This window comes from Heptranchias perlo, chromosome 30 (assembly GCF_035084215.1).
Source record: "Heptranchias perlo isolate sHepPer1 chromosome 30, sHepPer1.hap1, whole genome shotgun sequence".
Taxonomy (NCBI): Eukaryota; Metazoa; Chordata; class Chondrichthyes; order Hexanchiformes; family Hexanchidae; genus Heptranchias; species Heptranchias perlo.
The window spans coordinates 5,564,947-5,582,303 of record NC_090354.1 but is presented as its reverse complement, the minus strand read 5'-3'; the positions used below and the strand labels follow the sequence as shown (position 1 = coordinate 5,582,303).

The 17,357-nt window shown below is 44.4% G+C and overlaps 1 protein-coding gene across 1 annotated transcript in view; it reads right to left on the bottom strand.

Annotated features, from left to right (window-relative positions):
• LOC137299846 (protein AF-10-like) overlaps positions 1–13,313 on the bottom strand; it is a 123,359-nt gene extending 110,046 nt beyond the window's left edge. The window contains 2 exon segments of the mRNA XM_067968778.1: positions 11,128–11,207; positions 13,066–13,313. Coding sequence (XP_067824879.1) covers positions 11,128–11,207; positions 13,066–13,174 — 189 coding nt within the window. The 5' untranslated portion in view covers positions 13,175–13,313.
• Between the last annotated feature and the right edge of the window lie 4,044 nt (positions 13,314–17,357).

Here is a 17,357-nt window from a genome sequence, read left to right as displayed (position 1 = left end):
ATCGCTCCACCACTGGCAGCCGTGCCTTCAGCTGCTTAGGCCCTAAGCTCTGGAATTCCCTCCCTAAACCCCCCCTCTCTCCTCCTTTAGGGTGCTCCTTAAAACCCACCTCGTTGACCAAGCCCTTCCTAATATTTCCTCCTTTGGTTCAGCATCACAGTTTTTTTTTAAATTCACCTCTGAAGAGCCTGGTGATGTTTTTCTACGTTAAAGGAACTATATAACTGCAAGTTGTCGTTCCTAAATACTTCACACAAAAACACAGCGAATTGTTCCCAACATATTCCTGTTGATGCACTGGGCGTTATTTTGCAGTAAAGAAACAACTTGCATTTATATGGCCCCTATCATGCGCTCAGAAGGTTCCAAAGCAAATCGCTGGCAATAAATTACTTTTTAAGCATCATCACTGTTATAACGTAGGTAACGTTTAAAAAATTTAATCACTTGTATCACAACAGACTCTATATTTTGGAGTACGATAGCCTAGTAGTATTAGTAACCCAGAGGTCGTGAGATCAAATCTCACCCCGGCAAGTTTTGAAATTGTATTCAATAAATCAGAAACCCAACTTCTGAGAATGATACCGGGGCTTACAGGGTTAAATTATGGGAACAGGTTACATAAATTTGGCTCGTTATTCCCTTGAGTATAGAAGATACTGGGTGATCGCATCAAAATGTTTAAAATGTTAAACGGTTTCGATAGGGTAGCTGCAGAGAAACTATATCCTCTGGTGAGGGAAATCAAGAACGAGGGGACATCATTTTCAGATTAGAGCTAGGCCATTTAGGAGGGAAATCAGGAAGCACTTTTTGACGCAAAGGGCAGTAGAAATCTGAAATTCTCTACCCCAGATGGCTGTGGATGCTGGGGGACAATTGGAGCTTTCAAGACTGAGATCGATAGATGTTTCTTGGGTGAAGGCATCAAGGGATATGGAGCAAAGGCAGGTAGATGGAGCCATGATCTAATTGAATGGCGAAGCAGGCTTGAGGGGCTGAATGGCCTTTTCCTGTTCCTATGTTTGGCTACTCTTTGGTTGATTTGACCCCACTGACACTTTCTTGCTTACACTTTCCATTCATTTAACAGTAAAAATGGTAGAAGCTCCCCCAATGGCTCAGATGGGAAATGCAGCCCCTGGTGCAGTATCACGCCACCCAGAACAGGAAGGACACTGGTCTGTGCTGAACACACTGGTCCCAGCCAGGACCCAAGTGGGAGCACGGCCCTGGGTTAAGGAGAGGAAGGTGTTGGGGAGGGGGGGGGGGAAAAAAAGAGTGGGGGTAGAATTCAGCGAGGGTTCCCATTCCTGATTGCTTTCAGATGACCCAATTAGAAAAGCAGCTATCTGAGTGTGTCAGTCAGGCTAAGGCAGGATTTGGCTTGGCAGTGATGTCGTCTAACAGCCAAACAACCGGTCAACGTGAACAATGGTCACTTGGATGAAGCTTTGGCAGCGGTACTGTACCCCATGATTCACTTCCTTCAGAAGAGAATGGAATAGGTTGACACAGACAAGTACGGAGAGATCTCCCGTTATAATATTTAGAACAATGTGACAGTTCCAGTGAATAGAATCCCATTGATGTTTCAATTCATGCAAGTGTTACATACATTATTAATCAACATTAAAATGTTGGGTTGATTTGAATTTTCAGTCAATCCTCCCCAATTGAAAATCCCTCAGATAAAATTATTTTTGACTGAGAGACTCTTGAGATTTCCCGGAGGGTGAAAAATAAAGTGCGCGTTTCAGGGCTGACAATGATTCTCAGGATCAATGAATTTGCACTAAAAAGGACATCTCCAATTGCCTGATCAAAGTGCCAACTAGCAGTACATTTAAGCAATGATTATATCAAATTGCTGCCGCTTCTGTGTCTCAGTAAGATTACCCCGTCATTAGGGAGCCCAACAATGCAAAAAAGAGACGGTAAATTATATTTTTTTTTAAAGAAGAAGGAACCATTCACTACCTCACACTGTAACACCAACTCAAAGCATGTGCACCATATGGTGCTATCGTTAAACAGCTGAGGCACAAGATGCACATTGAGATAGATCAGAGTTTTTCCCCTTTGATTGAGGTCTGTATCCAGTCAGATAAACTGACTGCTACAAAATTGGCAGCCGTCAACTAGTGTTTTCCAATCAAGGCTCAACGTCATTCGCCTGCCAGAGGGCTTAAATGTTTCAAATTACAAAACATAACCTCTGGTTCCAAATTCCTCCGTCAGACTTTCCACTCATGGTTTGAAAAGGCACAGCTGCAGTCGTTCGAACAGAGATAGAATCATAGGAAGTTACGGCACAGAAGGAGGCCATTTGGCCCATCGTGTCCGTGCAGGACGAAAAAGAGCTATCCAGCTTAATTCCACTTTCCAGCACTTGGTCCGTAGCCCTATAGGTTACGGCACTTCAACTGCACATCCAAGTACTTTTTAAATGAGCTGAGGGTTTCTGCCTCTACCACCCTTTCAGGTAGTGAGTTCCAGACCCCTACCACTCTCTGGATGAAAACATTTCTCCTCCGCTCCCTTCTAATCCTTCTACCAATTACTTTAAATCTATGCCCCCTGGTCACTGACACCTCTGCTAAGGGAAATAGGTCCACCCTATCCACTCTATCTAGTCCCGTCATAATTTTATATACCTCAATTAGATCACCCCTCAGCCTCCTCTGTTCCAAAGAAAACAACCCCAGCCTATCCAATCTTTCCTTATAGCTAAAATTCTCCAGCCCTGGCAACATCCTCGAAAATCTCCTCTGTACCCCCTCTAGTGCAAACACATCTTTCCTGTAATGTGGTGACCAGAACTGTACGCAGTACTCAAGCTGTGGCCTAACCAATGTTTTATACAGTTCTAACAAACCTCCCTGCTCTTATATTCCACGCCTCGGCTAATAAAGGAAAGTATCCCGTATGTCTTTTTAACTACTTTTCTACCTGTCCTGCTACCTTCAGGGATCTGTGGACATGCACTCCAAGGTCCCTTTGTTCCTCTACATCTCTCAGTATCCTCCCATTTATGGTGTACTTCCTTGCCTTGTTTGCCCTCCCCAAATGCATTACCTCACACTTCTCTGGATTGAATTCCATTTGTCACTTTTCTGCCCACCTGATCAGTCCATTGATATCTTCCTGCAGTCTACAGCTTTCCTCCTCACTATCGACCACAAGGCCAATTTTTGTATCATTTGCAAACTTCTTGATCAAGCCCCCCATATTCAAGTCCAAATCATTAATATATATCACAAAAAGCAAGGGACCGAGCACTGAGCCTTGCGGGACCCCACTGGAAACAGCCTTCCAGTCGCAAAAACACCTGTCGACCATTACCCTTTGCTTCCTACCACTGAGTCAATTTTGGATCCAACTAGCCATTTTCTCTTGGATCCCATAAGCTTTTGCTTTATTGACCAGTTTGCCATGTGGGACCTTGTCAAAAGCCTTGCTAAAATCCACGTACACTGCATCAAATGCGTTACCCTCATCGACCCTCCTTGTACCTGCTCAAAAAATTCAATCAGGTTAGTCAGACACGACCTTCCCTCAACAAATCTATGCTGACTGTCCTTGATTAATCCGTACCTTTCTAAATGACGATTTATGCTGTCCCTCAGAATCGATTCCAATAATTTGCCCACCACCGAGGTTAGACTGACTGGCCTATAATTACTCGGTCTACCCCTTTCTCCCTTTTTAAACAATGGTACAACGTTAGCAATCCTCCAGTCCTCCGGCACCACGCCTGTAGCCAGGGAGGATTGGAAAATGACAGTCAGAGCCTCCGTTATTTCCTCCCTTGCTTCTCTTATCAGCCTGGGATATTTCTCTGGAACGAATTACCGTACCAGTGATGGGATCATAACACTTTTGGAAAAGGTATAAAAACTTCAGGTGTCATTGTAAGCCATACCACGACAACTTTTACTTATTTACTGCCCTCTTAACATTAAGAAAACGTCCCGGGTGCTTCAGGGAGCGACTGGTCGGACACCAAGCTTGTAATTTAGAAAGACGACAAGAAGGGGTTGAAGAGAGGATCCTTTGACGGTGGGGAGAGGTGCAGCAAGGTGGAGGAATTTAGAAAGGTGGCTGTACTGTCGATGGTGAAGCAGAGTAGGGTGGCGTATGGTGGAAGAGGAGATGAACAGTAGTCTACATTCAGAAGGGTAGAAGGTGCAAGTAGGGTTAGATTTGGTTGCACAGCCAGAGTGCAGTGAGGTCAGTGGAATTTGTACATGAGGAAGGGTATCTTGAAAGCAATGTGCCGGGGTGGGAAGTACAGGGAGCCAGTGGAGATCAGGGAAGGACAGGGGTGATGGGTGATCAGGACTTGGTATGAGCAGCAGATGTCTGAATGAGTTGGAGCTTCTGTAGGGTGGAGCTGGAGCTTGGATAGGAAGGTGTTTCAGAAGTCGAGCCTGGAGGTGACAATGGCATACATGAGTCATGGGAGGGTGAGGTTGGTAACGCTCAATGTTTTCAAATCCCTCCATGGCTTCGCCCCTCCTTATCTCTGCGCTCCTCCAATTCCGGCCTCTTGCCCACCCCGATTTCCATCGCTCCACCATTGGCGGCCGTACCTTCAGCTGTCTAGACCATAAGCTCTAGAATTCCCTCCCTAAGCCTCTCTCTCCTCCTTTAAGACGCTCCTTAAAACCTAATTCTTTGAAGAACATAAGAAATAGCAGCACGAGTAGGCCATTCAGCCCCTCGAGCCTGCTCCGCCATTCAATTAATCATGGCTGATCTTCAACCTCAACTCCACTTTCCCACCCGATCCTCATATCCCTTCATTCCCTTAGAGTCGAAAAATCTATCGATCTCAGTCTTGAATATACTCAACAACGGGGCATCCACAGCCCTCTGGGGTAGAGAATTCCAAAGATTCTCAACCCACTGAGAGAAGAAATTCCTCCTCATCTCAGTCCTAAATGGCCAACCACTTATCCTGAGACTATGCCCCCTGGTTCTAGACTCTCCTGCAGGGGAAACAGCCCCACAGCATGAAAACCAAGCTTTTGGTCACCTATTCTAATATCTCCTTACATGGCTCGGTGTCAAATTTTGTTTGATGATCACTCCTGTGAAGCGCCTTGGGATGTTTTACTACGTTAAAGGCACTATATAAATGCAAGTTGTTGTTGTTGAGGTGGAAATAGTATCAATACAAAAGTTATCGAACTCAGCTTACAGGGTAGTTGGGGGCACTACAGTTGCCTTTTTCCCCCCCTATAGATTGGAAAAGCCAGCCAGGGCTCCAGGGAGTCCCCTATTGGAAAGTGTGTGTGCATAGACTTCAGGCGAAGGCACACTCCAGCTCGGTCGTGATGTCCGCACACTTCAACACTCGGAGAACAATCACTGTTGAAGAATAGATGCTTGGGTGAGGTGCCGGAGGTTGCTGCAGCTTCAGGGAACACGTTTTGTGATGACCCCATTCACCCATCATCCGGCATTGTATTGGGAGCTCCATGTTTATAGGGATAGGTACCAATCTTATTTTTTCCTCCAATTTTCCACTACGGCTCTTCTGAAAGCACTGACTAATGCTCAAAAAAACAGTTCCATGGGTGCCTATGGAGCCTCACCCCAAGTGGATGCTCTTTGGTCACAAGCCTGGACAGTGAGTGCCACAGGTATGTAGCATAGATCCCATGGGCCTCCTATACAATTTAAAAATCAATATTTCCCCTTAATTTGCAAACAACCCATTACTGATAAGGACAGATTTTGTGTGTTCTTATTTAGGATGCATCCGCCTGTGAGGCAAGAGCCCTTTTCCAAACCCCCAGGCCCATAAAGTTCAAATAAGATAAACCAATGAATAAAACTTATAAGCATAGAGTTGCCTGGGCTTTGAGGACGGATTGCTAGGGTTCAGGGGCCACGTGCCCTGCAGTTTGAATAACTCCGTCATAGGCTATTTTCCTGCGGGGGCATCAAGGTTGACCTGAAGAGATCACGGGGATGCAACTTCCTAGTTTGTTTGGCTCGGTTCTACACTGGGCAGTGCACCAACAACAGAGCTATTCATGCAGTACCTTTTAATGCCAATAGCATCTTGTTGCCAAACAAATTCAGGGCATAAGATTACAATCAAGGCAGGTGACTATGCAAGACAAAATAACCCAGAATTCCAGTTCAATTCTTTGTTCGACTGATGCTTCCTGCTTTCTAGTTGCAAAAGTAACACCATGCACATTGACAGGAAAGGATCATAGTGGGACCCAGACAACTGCTGATCAATATCATCAGAATGATACCCAGACTAAAAGGTCTAAATTATGAGGACAGGTTGCATAGACTAGACTTGTATTCCCTTGGATACAGAAGAAGATTAAGGGATGATCTAATTGAGGTGTTTAAGAAGGATATAAGGTAGATAGAGAGAAACTATTTCCTCTGGTGGGAGAGTCCAGAACAAGGGGGCATAATCTTAAAATCAGAGTTAGGCCATTCAGGGGTGATGGCAGAAAGCACTTCTTCACACAATGGGGAGCGGAAATCTGGAACACTCTCCCCCAAAAAGCTGTTGAGGCTGGGGGGTCAATTGAAAATGTCAAAACTGAGATTGATAGATTTTTGTTAGGCAAGGGTATTGAGGGTAATGGAAATAAGGCGGGTAAATGCAGTTAAGATACAGATCAGCCATGATCTAATTGAATGGAGGAACAGGCTCGATGGGCTGAATGGCCTATTCCTGTTCCTATGTTCCTATGTTCCACTGCCAACTGCATCAAAGTTCATGGAAACAACAAGTGGGAGAAGCTGAAGATCTTAATGCGCTGATATTGTTTGTCGATTTTGCTGCCAACACACACTGGTGATCTTCAGTCTAGTGGTTCAGAAATAAGAGCTAGTTTCTCAAAGCTCTGCATCAAGTTGGAGTGTAAAGAATCTTACAACACCAGGTTATAGTCCAACAAATTTATTTGAAAATCACAAGCTTTCACGCTTTCCACATTCACCTGACGAAGGAGAAAGCCTCCGAAAGCTTGTGATTTTCAAATAAATTTGTTGGGACTATAACCTGGTGTTGTAAGATTCTTTACATTTGCCAACCCCAGTCCATCACCGGCATCGCCACATCAAGTTGGAGTAGCAGCCTTACTCATGCCCAGTGCCTTTCAGTAAGGTAGGGTATTCTGACTTCACTGAGAAGCTGCTGGCCCTACTTGTGAACGTCTGGTCAGCTGGTGAACCAGATAAGCAACTTCCACAGGAAGATGCAAATGATGTGTTAGGATAAAGCACCATTCGTCTTGTCACACACACACACGGTAGAAAATCCGCCAGGGCAATCACTCCTGACTGTTATTGAGTTGGAAAAAGAGGAGGGGAAAAAAAAGAGAATGAAATTTCCTCCGTTAGCTATGGGTTAGTGGCCTCATAAATGTAGTGGGATGGTTTCTAGCAACATTCTAAAACATCCATTTAGACTGTTTTACAATTTCCTTTAATGAGCAGAGTAAATCTTGCTACGTTTAAGATGTTGCTAACACAGTCAGCAGAGAAAATTTTGCACCCCCCCCCTCCAAGAAGCATTTGTAAACAATTTTACAACACCAAGTTATAGTCCAGCAATTTTATTTTAAATTCACAAGCTTTCGGAGGCTTCCTCCTTCGTCAGGTGAACGATGTGAAATTGTTTACAATTGTCATCCAAGAAGCATGACCACGTCAGCACAATACCCAAGGACTGCCAGCGCCCATGGAATTGCACCTTGTAAAATTTAATGCTGTCAGGAGAGTGGGGGAGCAAACTACCAAAAGAAAAAAGGGCTGATTACACCACCCTCCACAGAAAGGTTAATGATTCATCTGACAGATAACAAGAGACTCAAAACACTGCAGGTAGATAAATAGACAGAACTGGACAGTGAGCAGACAAATGATGTGTTATCTTCAGCACCGTTAAGGCCAAATCAATACCTCGGTTGAGAAACCCTTGACCAAGATGTTGCCCACCCACCCAGATGCTATAAATCATTCAGTTTCTCGGCAACAACATCTAAAAATGGGTGGGGCACACACGTAGAGAGGATATCTGGAAAAGCTGGAAGAAAAATAGGAAAAGCAGGAATTTTCAAGAAAGCTCAGTCCTACTTAATAACCGACCCATGACTTCCTGTTAGAGGTCAGATTTTTGTCAGAAAAGCCCATTTATTCTGACGAAGAATTAAGCCGACTTCTGAAGAAACTGGACCATTGAAGTAACAGAAAATTATGGAAATTCGCAGCTGGCCAGTCAGCATCTGTATGTTTTCCCAGTGTCCTGGCCAGCATTCCACCTACAATCAAAAAACAAGGCTAACTGGCCATTCACCCCATTTGCTTGTTTGTGGAACCATGCAGTGCATGAATTGGCTGCTGTGTTTAGCCACATACCAACAGTGACTGAACTTCAAAACGTAATTCTTTGGAGATAAGCACTTTGAGACGTTTGAGAGATGTAACCGGACACAAGGCTTTTGATAAGCAAGATAAGTCTTTCTACATTCGGCAAAAATTAGCAACAACTTGCATTTATATAGCGCCATTTAATGTCATAAAATATGCCCAGATGCTTTGCAGGAGCGTAATCAGACAAAAATTGACACCGAGCCAAAGAAGGAGACATTAGGACAGCTGACCAAAAGGTCAAATAGGTAGGTTTAAAGGAGTGTCTTAAAATTAAAAAGAGAGAGAGAGAGAGAGAGAGAGAGAGATAGAGAGGCGAAAAGGTTTAGGGAGGGAATTCCAGAGCTTGGGACCTAGGCAGCTGAAGGCACAGCCGCCAACGGTGGGCCGAAGGAAATCGGAGATACACAAGAGGCCAGAATTGGAGGAGCTCAGAGATCTCGGAGGGTTGTAGGGATGGAGGAGGTTACAGAGATAGGGAGGGGCGAGGCCACGGAGGGATTTGAACACAAGATTGAAAATTTTATATTGGAGACATTGGTGGCCAATGTAGGTCAGTGAGCACAGGGGTGAGGGGTGAACGGGACTTGGTGCCAATTAGGATACAGGCAGCAGAGTTTTGGATGAGTCTCACTCACTCAGGGAAGCCATAAAGACAACTAGTGTAGGAAATTGACGTGTCAACCTGGCTTGGTAATAGGCATTCTGCTGAAGCTGGGGCTGCAGCACATTATGGGACAGGTGGAAAATGTTACATTCCCTGGGGACTGACATCCGTCACTTTGATGAATAAAAAATACAACTTCCCTTAAACTACAAGGCAAAAGGTCACAGGATCTGAGATGACTTTGAAAGGTTGCTCATGGGCCCTGTTTCCTGCATAATAAAAGTATTTGCATTGTTTTTACTATGTTGCCATTAGGAAATAAATTGTGTGTGGTTAACCATACAGCTTGCTCGGCAACATCCCCTGTAAGTTTTTCGCTAGGAGGTGCCAGGGGCTGCCCAGATGTGATTTTCCCTCTTATTTTCCTTTCCTTCCCTCTGCTGGGAGTAACTGAGCAGAACATCCATCCATCAGTGTCTAAAACAGATCATCTGGTCATTATCACATTGCTGTTTGTGAGACCTTGCTGTGCGCAAACTGGCTGCCGCGTTTCCCACATTACAACAGTGACTACACTTCAAAAGTACTTAATTGGCTGTAAAGCGCTTTGGGACGTCCTGAGGTCATGAAAGGCGCTGTATAAATCCAGGTTCTTTCTTTCTGTGACACTGGCACCACCATTACTATGCCACCCTCTGCTTCAGGATGCCAGGCAAAATTCCAGTAGGATGTGAACCATCTGACTTCAAGGAGTGAAAAAATTATACCTCCCCTCAGCTCCCTCCACCACCGTATCCCAATCAGTTTCTAAACCCAAGCCTCTGGATTGAAAGATTGCCAACGCTCCCATAGCAAAATGGCAGACTGCTTTGACTGAATTATTCTGTTCAATTCTGAAGTCTAACTGCACTGAGCTTTGAAGTGAAATTCTCTCTCTCTCTTTCTTGTGGTTGTCTAACGTAGCAAATTTCAAACTTAGGAAAGCTCTTACAGCAATTACAGGTAAACACGTACGTACACATGTAATTATGATCATAATAGGCATAAGTAGTAGATGCAGCTATCACAACAAAGAGCAGGTAAAAGGATATAAAATAACTAGTGTGCTGCCAGCCACTCGTGGTAGGTAAAATTCCCTTAGTACTGGCAGTTCTCCAGCGCCTCACACAAATGAGCGTTTTTCAAGTGGAGGCCTAAATAGCGAATGTCAGCAGGTGTTATCGATGCTGGTGGGAGTTAGGGATGGGGAGGGGGCAGCTAACACAGCTGAACCCATCCCGCAGAATCCATCAGTTACGTGGAGAGATTAGAGAAGCTGGGGTTGTTCTCAGAGAAGGTTAAGGAGAGATTTAATAGAGGTGTTCAAAATCATGAAGCGTTTTGATAGAGTAAATAAGGAGAAACTGTTTCCACTGGCAGAAGAGTCAGGTAATTGTCAAAGAGCCGGGGTGGGGGCGGTGTTGGAGAGGAGATGAGGAGACTTTCTTTTTTACACAGTGAATTGTTATGGTCTGGAATGCACTGCCCAAAAAGGTGATGGAAGCAGATTCAATAATAACTTTCAAAAGGGAATTGGATAAATACTTGAAGGGTGAAAATTTGCAGGGCTTTGGGGAAAGAGGTGAGTGGCACTAATTGGATAGCTCTTTCAAAGAGCAGTCACAGGCACGATGGGCCGAATAGCCTCCTTCTGTGCTAAACATTCTCTATGCTTCTACATGTGTACTTTCCAGCAAGGCCGGTGGGCACTGAGCAGGAATGACGACCCTTTCTGCTTTACCCTCTCTTCAGCCCAGGGACACTTGAGGTCAGCTCTGCCACTGTGCCAGCTGAGACGAGTTGTCTCAGCACAGACCAAGGAGCAAACGTGGGATGTGGCTCAGTATTAAACTCGGTTGTGCATTTATCCACTGAACCGTCAGGGGAGCTAAATTGTATGTGTGATAAATTTCCAACCTCGTAAGTTATTTAAAACATAAACAGGCTACATGTTAGAATCATCACAAGCAACGCATTACGACATGAACACTTACCCTCAGCTCTTAAGGATTAACGTAATGCTACACCTAACAGAATTTTGAGGGAATTTGACAAATACACACCACTCTGGCAGCTCTCTCTTGAGATTCACACTTTCTGCAGAACCACGGACCAGTCGGGACCTGAACGATTCCATAACAAGCTGCAAATAAAAACGGGGGGTGGGGGGGGGGTCAAAAAAAATGTAAATACACAAAAATCCATTTATAAACAAACTTTTAGCAAGTCTCCCCCCACCCCTGAAGATGCTGAGGTACAGTTACCAGCAGCACCCACCTCCCCCGCCCCAGTACCTTTGGCTATGACTCTTTATACCTTCTCTCTGTACACACACACACACACACACACACACACATATATATATATAAATAGTACGATAACAGCAGCCTTTTGGCCTCATGACAAAACCACCTGTGTGGTTTTTTTTACGACCTAAATATCTGACACTATCCCCTGGCTTTAAGATTATTTTTATTGAAGGCAATGTAATTTGTTTTTGCATCTCCCTCCCTTTGTTTCCTTTGGCACAAGCTAATACTCGAATACAGAGTAGGAGAGTTGCAGGACTGATCCCCAGTCTGTGTTGAGTTAGCATCACAAGAGTTGGGGAGAAACTCTTGCCTGGGTCTGTTCCACCTGCACCGAACACACTCAGTTATCCAGTGGCCATCTTTCCATTGGTGTGCGTAGACAGTGAGTGTTGGCAAGCTATTTGACAGTCGAGGCTGTGCACAGCCAAATCTGACCCTGTCCTAATGGAACCCACGATTTTAAAATTCTTATCCTTGTGTTCAAATCCCTCCATGGCCTCACCCCTCCCTACCTCTAACCTTATCCAGCCCTACAACCCTCCTAAAACTCTGCATTCCTCCAATTCTGGCCTCTTGCGCATCCCCCATTTTAATTGCTCCACCATTGGCGGTCGTGCCATCAGCAGTTTAGGCTCTAAGCTCTGGAATTCCCTCCCTAAACCTCTTCAGCTCTTTCTCTCCTCCTTTTAAGATGCTCCTTAAAGCCTACCTCTTCAGCCAAACTTTTGGTCACCTGTCATAATGTCTGCTTCTTTGGCTCGGTGTCAATTTTTTGTCTGAGTACGTTGCTCTGAAGCGCCTTGGGATGTTTTACTATGTTAGAAGATGCTCTATAAAATGCGTTGTTGTTATGGCCGATTTCTCCCCCTCCCTGCCCCCAATGGCCCAGGATCAGTGAGGCCAATTGTTAAGAGACTCTATTACCATCCTAGCTCAGATCGGCTCACTCAGACTGGGGGATTGAGCCTGGGATTGTCTCATCCATATGGTTTAATACCACATCCAGTGTTGCATTTAACCAACAGGCCACCAGGAGATCAGCTAAGGCTTATGGGTGACTGTAAACAGAAGCTCCAATAGTTACCAATAACGTTCCAAGCAACTAACTACCAACATCACAAATGTTAATTTTACCTGTCAATCATTCGACAAGTGTAGGTGAACAAAACACTGCTCCACTCTACTCCCCCCCCCCCCCCTTCTTAGTTTCTGCTAACGGGATTATTAATCACAGGTTAACGTGCCAAAGTACATGAAACGCCAGGGTGGGAAAAAAAGTTATATTGCATATTTTTTTTAAAAAAAAACATAGGCTTGCAATTATAGATCACAATGTAAAACATCTGGATAATGTAAACGATGCATTGGCAACAAATGTGTTGCGAAAACGGTTTTAACCACATAAGCAGGTCTACGTGACTGACAACTAAAAGGAAACATCACTGGCCTGCTCCAACCCAAAAAAAAAATATATACGATTAACGTTGTAACTTCTTGATTTAAATTTTAACCTCGGCTGCGTGGCAGCTCTTACTGGTATTTAACTGTCGGTGTGAAAGATCGCGTCAATTTCAAGGAGAAATGCACCACATCCTCTTGCAGGTCTTAAGCCTTTTCTTTTTTAAAAAAATAAGATATATACTATGCCTTCCTCCTCCTCCTCCTCCTCCTCTCTCTCTCTCTCTTTACCTTGATGAACAGCAACATTGCAACCATGTCCGTCACAGTAGACCAAAGGATTTTCAGCCCATCCCCTCTCGTCAGAACACACGCAGCAACCTCCAACCATTTCCTTCATACTTCCCAGCCCGTCCCGATTTCCTCTTGAAAACTAGTTACAACAAAGTAACCGAGAGCATCTCCTCTCCGACACATTGTTTCCCCATAATTGGGAGAGGGGGGGGGGGAGTCCCTCTCAATGCAAGGCAACCATTACCATGGCGCAAGCGCTGCTCATTCCGAGAACTATGGCCGCAGAGAATAAATTCTACGGTTCGCGGACGCGCGGTCGTTCGAAGTCGGTAGGAAGGGTGGGTTTTTTTTTAAAATGGTGTTGGCTTTTATTCACACACACTTACACTTAAAGCGAACGATGTAAAAATATTATTTTAGGCTATGTGCTCAGGATCCGATCTTTATGTTCGTACATTATTTGATTTGTGCTTTTTTTTTTAAAAAAAGAAAAGAAGTACCTACCTCTTTGACCCAGCTTTTGGTCACCCCTCCTAATATCTCCTTCTGTGACTCAGTGTCAATTTTTGTCTGATTACCCTCCTGGGGACGTCTTCCTATGTTAAAGGCGCTGGTTCAAGTCCCACCCCCCCCCCAGAGACTTGAGCACATAATCTAGGCTGCCACTCCAGTGCAGTACTGAGGGAGTGCTGCACTGGTGGAGGTGCCGTCTTTTAGATGAGACGTAAAAGATCCCACGGCACTGTTCGAAGACGAGCAGGGAAGTTCTCCCGGTGTCCCGGCCAACATTTATCCTGCAACCAACACCTTGAACAGATGATCTGGTCATTTGTTTCACTGATTGTGGGAGCTTGCTGTGTGCAAATTGGCTGCAGCGTTCCCTTACATTACAACAATGACCACACTTCAAAAGTAATTCATTGGCTGTAAAGCACTATGGGATGTCCTGAGGTTGTGAATGCAAACTATATAAATGCAAATCTTTCTCTCTTTCTCCTTTTATACTGCATTTCCTCCCTTCCCCTTGTTTCCTGAAGGTGCTGACATGCTGGTGTATTGTTCTATTGGTGCCCTTCAGCGCAAGTGGGCAGTGCTAGCAGACTATTTGACCATAGGGAGGGCACCACAGCCACATGTGAACCTCTTCGTACCTGACAACCGCACATACAAACTTCCAGCAGGTTTTGCTGGACTATTTTCTCCTCACTACTCCATGGGTCCTGCCACCAATCATAGTATCCCTGCCAGTACTCCAGCTGATAACAGCTTATTGAGCACCGATCGGTCATTAAATCTAGGTTCTTCACCGTCTTCCTAGCCATGTACCATACCACAGTAGGCAGTGCACTCATCCCAAGCTTGTTTTCTTTAAGTGTATGTGATGTGACAAATACAGTGGGGGAAGTTTACAACAGTTACCCCTGGTGCAGGGTTTCCTGATGAATTAATTCCAAACTTCATGTAAAATAGAGGAAATAGACCATCAATGAAGGATATGGAGGAAACCTGAGCTATTTTTGAGCAATATTGGTACCTTTTAGCATAATTATTTCTTCTCAGCTCGGTAGCAAGCAGTCAGGTGTCAGTTTAACATCTTAGCAAAAGTACAATTTCAGTAATGCAGCACTCCCTCAGTACTGCCAGCCCAGACTGGAACTTCAGTCCTAAAGTTGAACTTGAACTCACGATTTTCTGGAATGGTACCTGGGATGAGGGTCTTCAGTTATGTGGAGAGACTGGAGAAGTTGGGTTGTTCTCCTTAGAGCAGAGAAGGTTAGGGGGAGATTTAATAGAAGTGTCCAAAATCATGAACGATTTTGATAGAGTAAATAAGGAGAAATTGTTTCCAGTGGCAGAAGGGTCGGTAACCAGAGGACACAGATTTAAGATAATTGGCAAAAGAACCAGGGGAGGCGGGGGGCAGATGAGGAGAATTTTTTTAATGCAGCAAGTTGTTATGATCTGGACTGCACTGCCTGAAAGGAAGCAGTTTCAAAAATAACTTTCAAAAGGGAATTGGACATATACATGAAAATGAAAAATTTGCAGGGCTATGGGGAAAGAGCAGAGGAGTGGGATTAATTGGATAGTGCTTTCGAAGAGCCAGCACAGGCACGATGGGCCGAAAGGCTTCTGTGCTGTGAGATTCTATGATTCTGACAGTGTTCTGGCCAACATTCCTACCTCAACTAAAACCACCCAAAAAATATTAATTGGTCATTCATCTAACAGCTGTTTGTGGGATAGTGTTGGTACAGGATTATTGCTTTGTTTGCCCGTCACTGCATTTCAATAATATATTTATTGTGTGAAACATTTTCAGATGTTTCAACATAATAAGGTGCTTTATAAATGCAAATATTTTTAACCTATAAATCTGAGAGACTAAGAACACATCTAGCTGAAACTTCACTCGGAAATAAAGATTTCTGTAACGCGGTGAGTCTTTTTTATCACCCCCACGCCCACCCCAACCACACAATTTTCTTCTCTCCTGTTTAAAGGTACAGGTAGCCACAGCTCTCTGGACCCTTGCCCAAGTGGCCATTCTTCTTCATGTGTGAACCTCATGCAGTGAGACCTGGAATGCTAATCAACAGCGGAGAGTCTGATCTTGATTTTCACCCAGTATCCACAGGCGCAGATGGACCCATTCAAGTGCTAGTAGGGTTTAGGAGCAGGATCCCCAGCCTGTTTTTTTTCACCTCCCTAGCCCAGGGGCACTGAAAAGCCAATTGCAACACTCAACCCAGTTACCCTGGCTGAGACCAACTAACTCATCAGGGTCCAGGGATCCAACCTGAAATCTTTCTGCTCTGTATAAAATTCTCTCTTTAACTTAATTTTTTTTAAAAATAAAAATATTAGCCATTCCAAGGTCGTTCAGCCATTTTGACTTTAATGCATTAGATCAAAAACCATGGCTCTTCCCCTCCCCCCACCCCCCTTACAACCATTGGTAAATCAAAAGACATTTAAGTGCAAGAGTCATGTAATCTCATGGAAGCCCCCAGCCATTGGAACTGCCACTAGTAGCAGCCTGTTGTCATCACCACATGACTTTTCACAGTACTTACTGGGGGCTAAAAGGATGCAAATCCTGGGCCTGCTTTGTGATTTAAATGCCTGTTTGTTTTCTTTCAGCAGAGTTTAGTGTGATTATTAACACAAACAGAAATTCTTCTGTTTAGTCACAAACAGGAACATTCTTTTGCTGGTCTGTCCCTCTTTCCCACCCTCCTCTCCTGAAGCTATTAAGTCTCACTTGGAAATGGTACTGGGCCTCTCCGGTAAGGATGAGTTCAGGTGTTAAAGCAATAACAGAGCTTCAACAACAACACTCACATTCATACAGCGCCTTTAATGTAGTAAAACATCCCAAGGCGTTCACAGGAGTGTAATCAAGGATGGGTGAAACTAGAACTAGGGGGCATAATCTTAGAATAAGGGGCTGCTCTTTCAAAACTGAGATGAGGAGAAACTTCTTCACTCAGAGGGTAGTAGGTCTGTGGAATTTGCTGCCCCAGGAAGCTGTGGAAGCTACATCATTAAATAAATTTAAAACAGAAATAGACAGTTTCCTAGAAGTAAAGGGAATTAGGGGTTACGGGGAGCGGGCAGGAAATTGGACATGAATTTAGATTTGAGGTTAGGATCAGATCAGCCATGATCTTATTGAATGGTGGAGCAGGCTCGAGGGGCCGATTGGCCTACTCCTGCTCCTATTTCTTATTTTACAACACCAAGTTATAGTCCAACAAATTTATTTTAAATTCCACAAGCTTTCGGAGGAATTTAAAATAAATTTGTTGGACTATAACTTGGTGTTGTAAAATTGTTTACAATTGTCAACCCCAGTCCATCACCGGCATCTCCACATCATGCCTATTTCTTATGTTCTTATCAGACAAAAATTGACAGCGAGCCACATAAGGAAATATTAGGACAAAAGATTGGTCAAAGAGGTAGGTTTTGTGGAGTGTCTTAAAGGAGGAGGAGAGAGAGAGATGGAGAGACAGAGAGGTTTAGAGAGGAAATTCCTTGGCTTATGACCCAGGCAGCTGAAGGCACGGCCGCCAATGGTGGGGCAATGGAAATTGGTGATGCACGAGAGGCCAGAATTGGAGGAGCCCAGAGATCTCAGGCACAGTTTGACAATGTGTTAAAGCACCAGTGTGCAGTTCCATGACAGCGTAGGACACACGCCTAGCTGAACTCAGGTGTGCTGCCATGAGGAGGGAACCGACACTGCCCCAATGACAGGAGGGACTGTGACAAGGAAACCCACC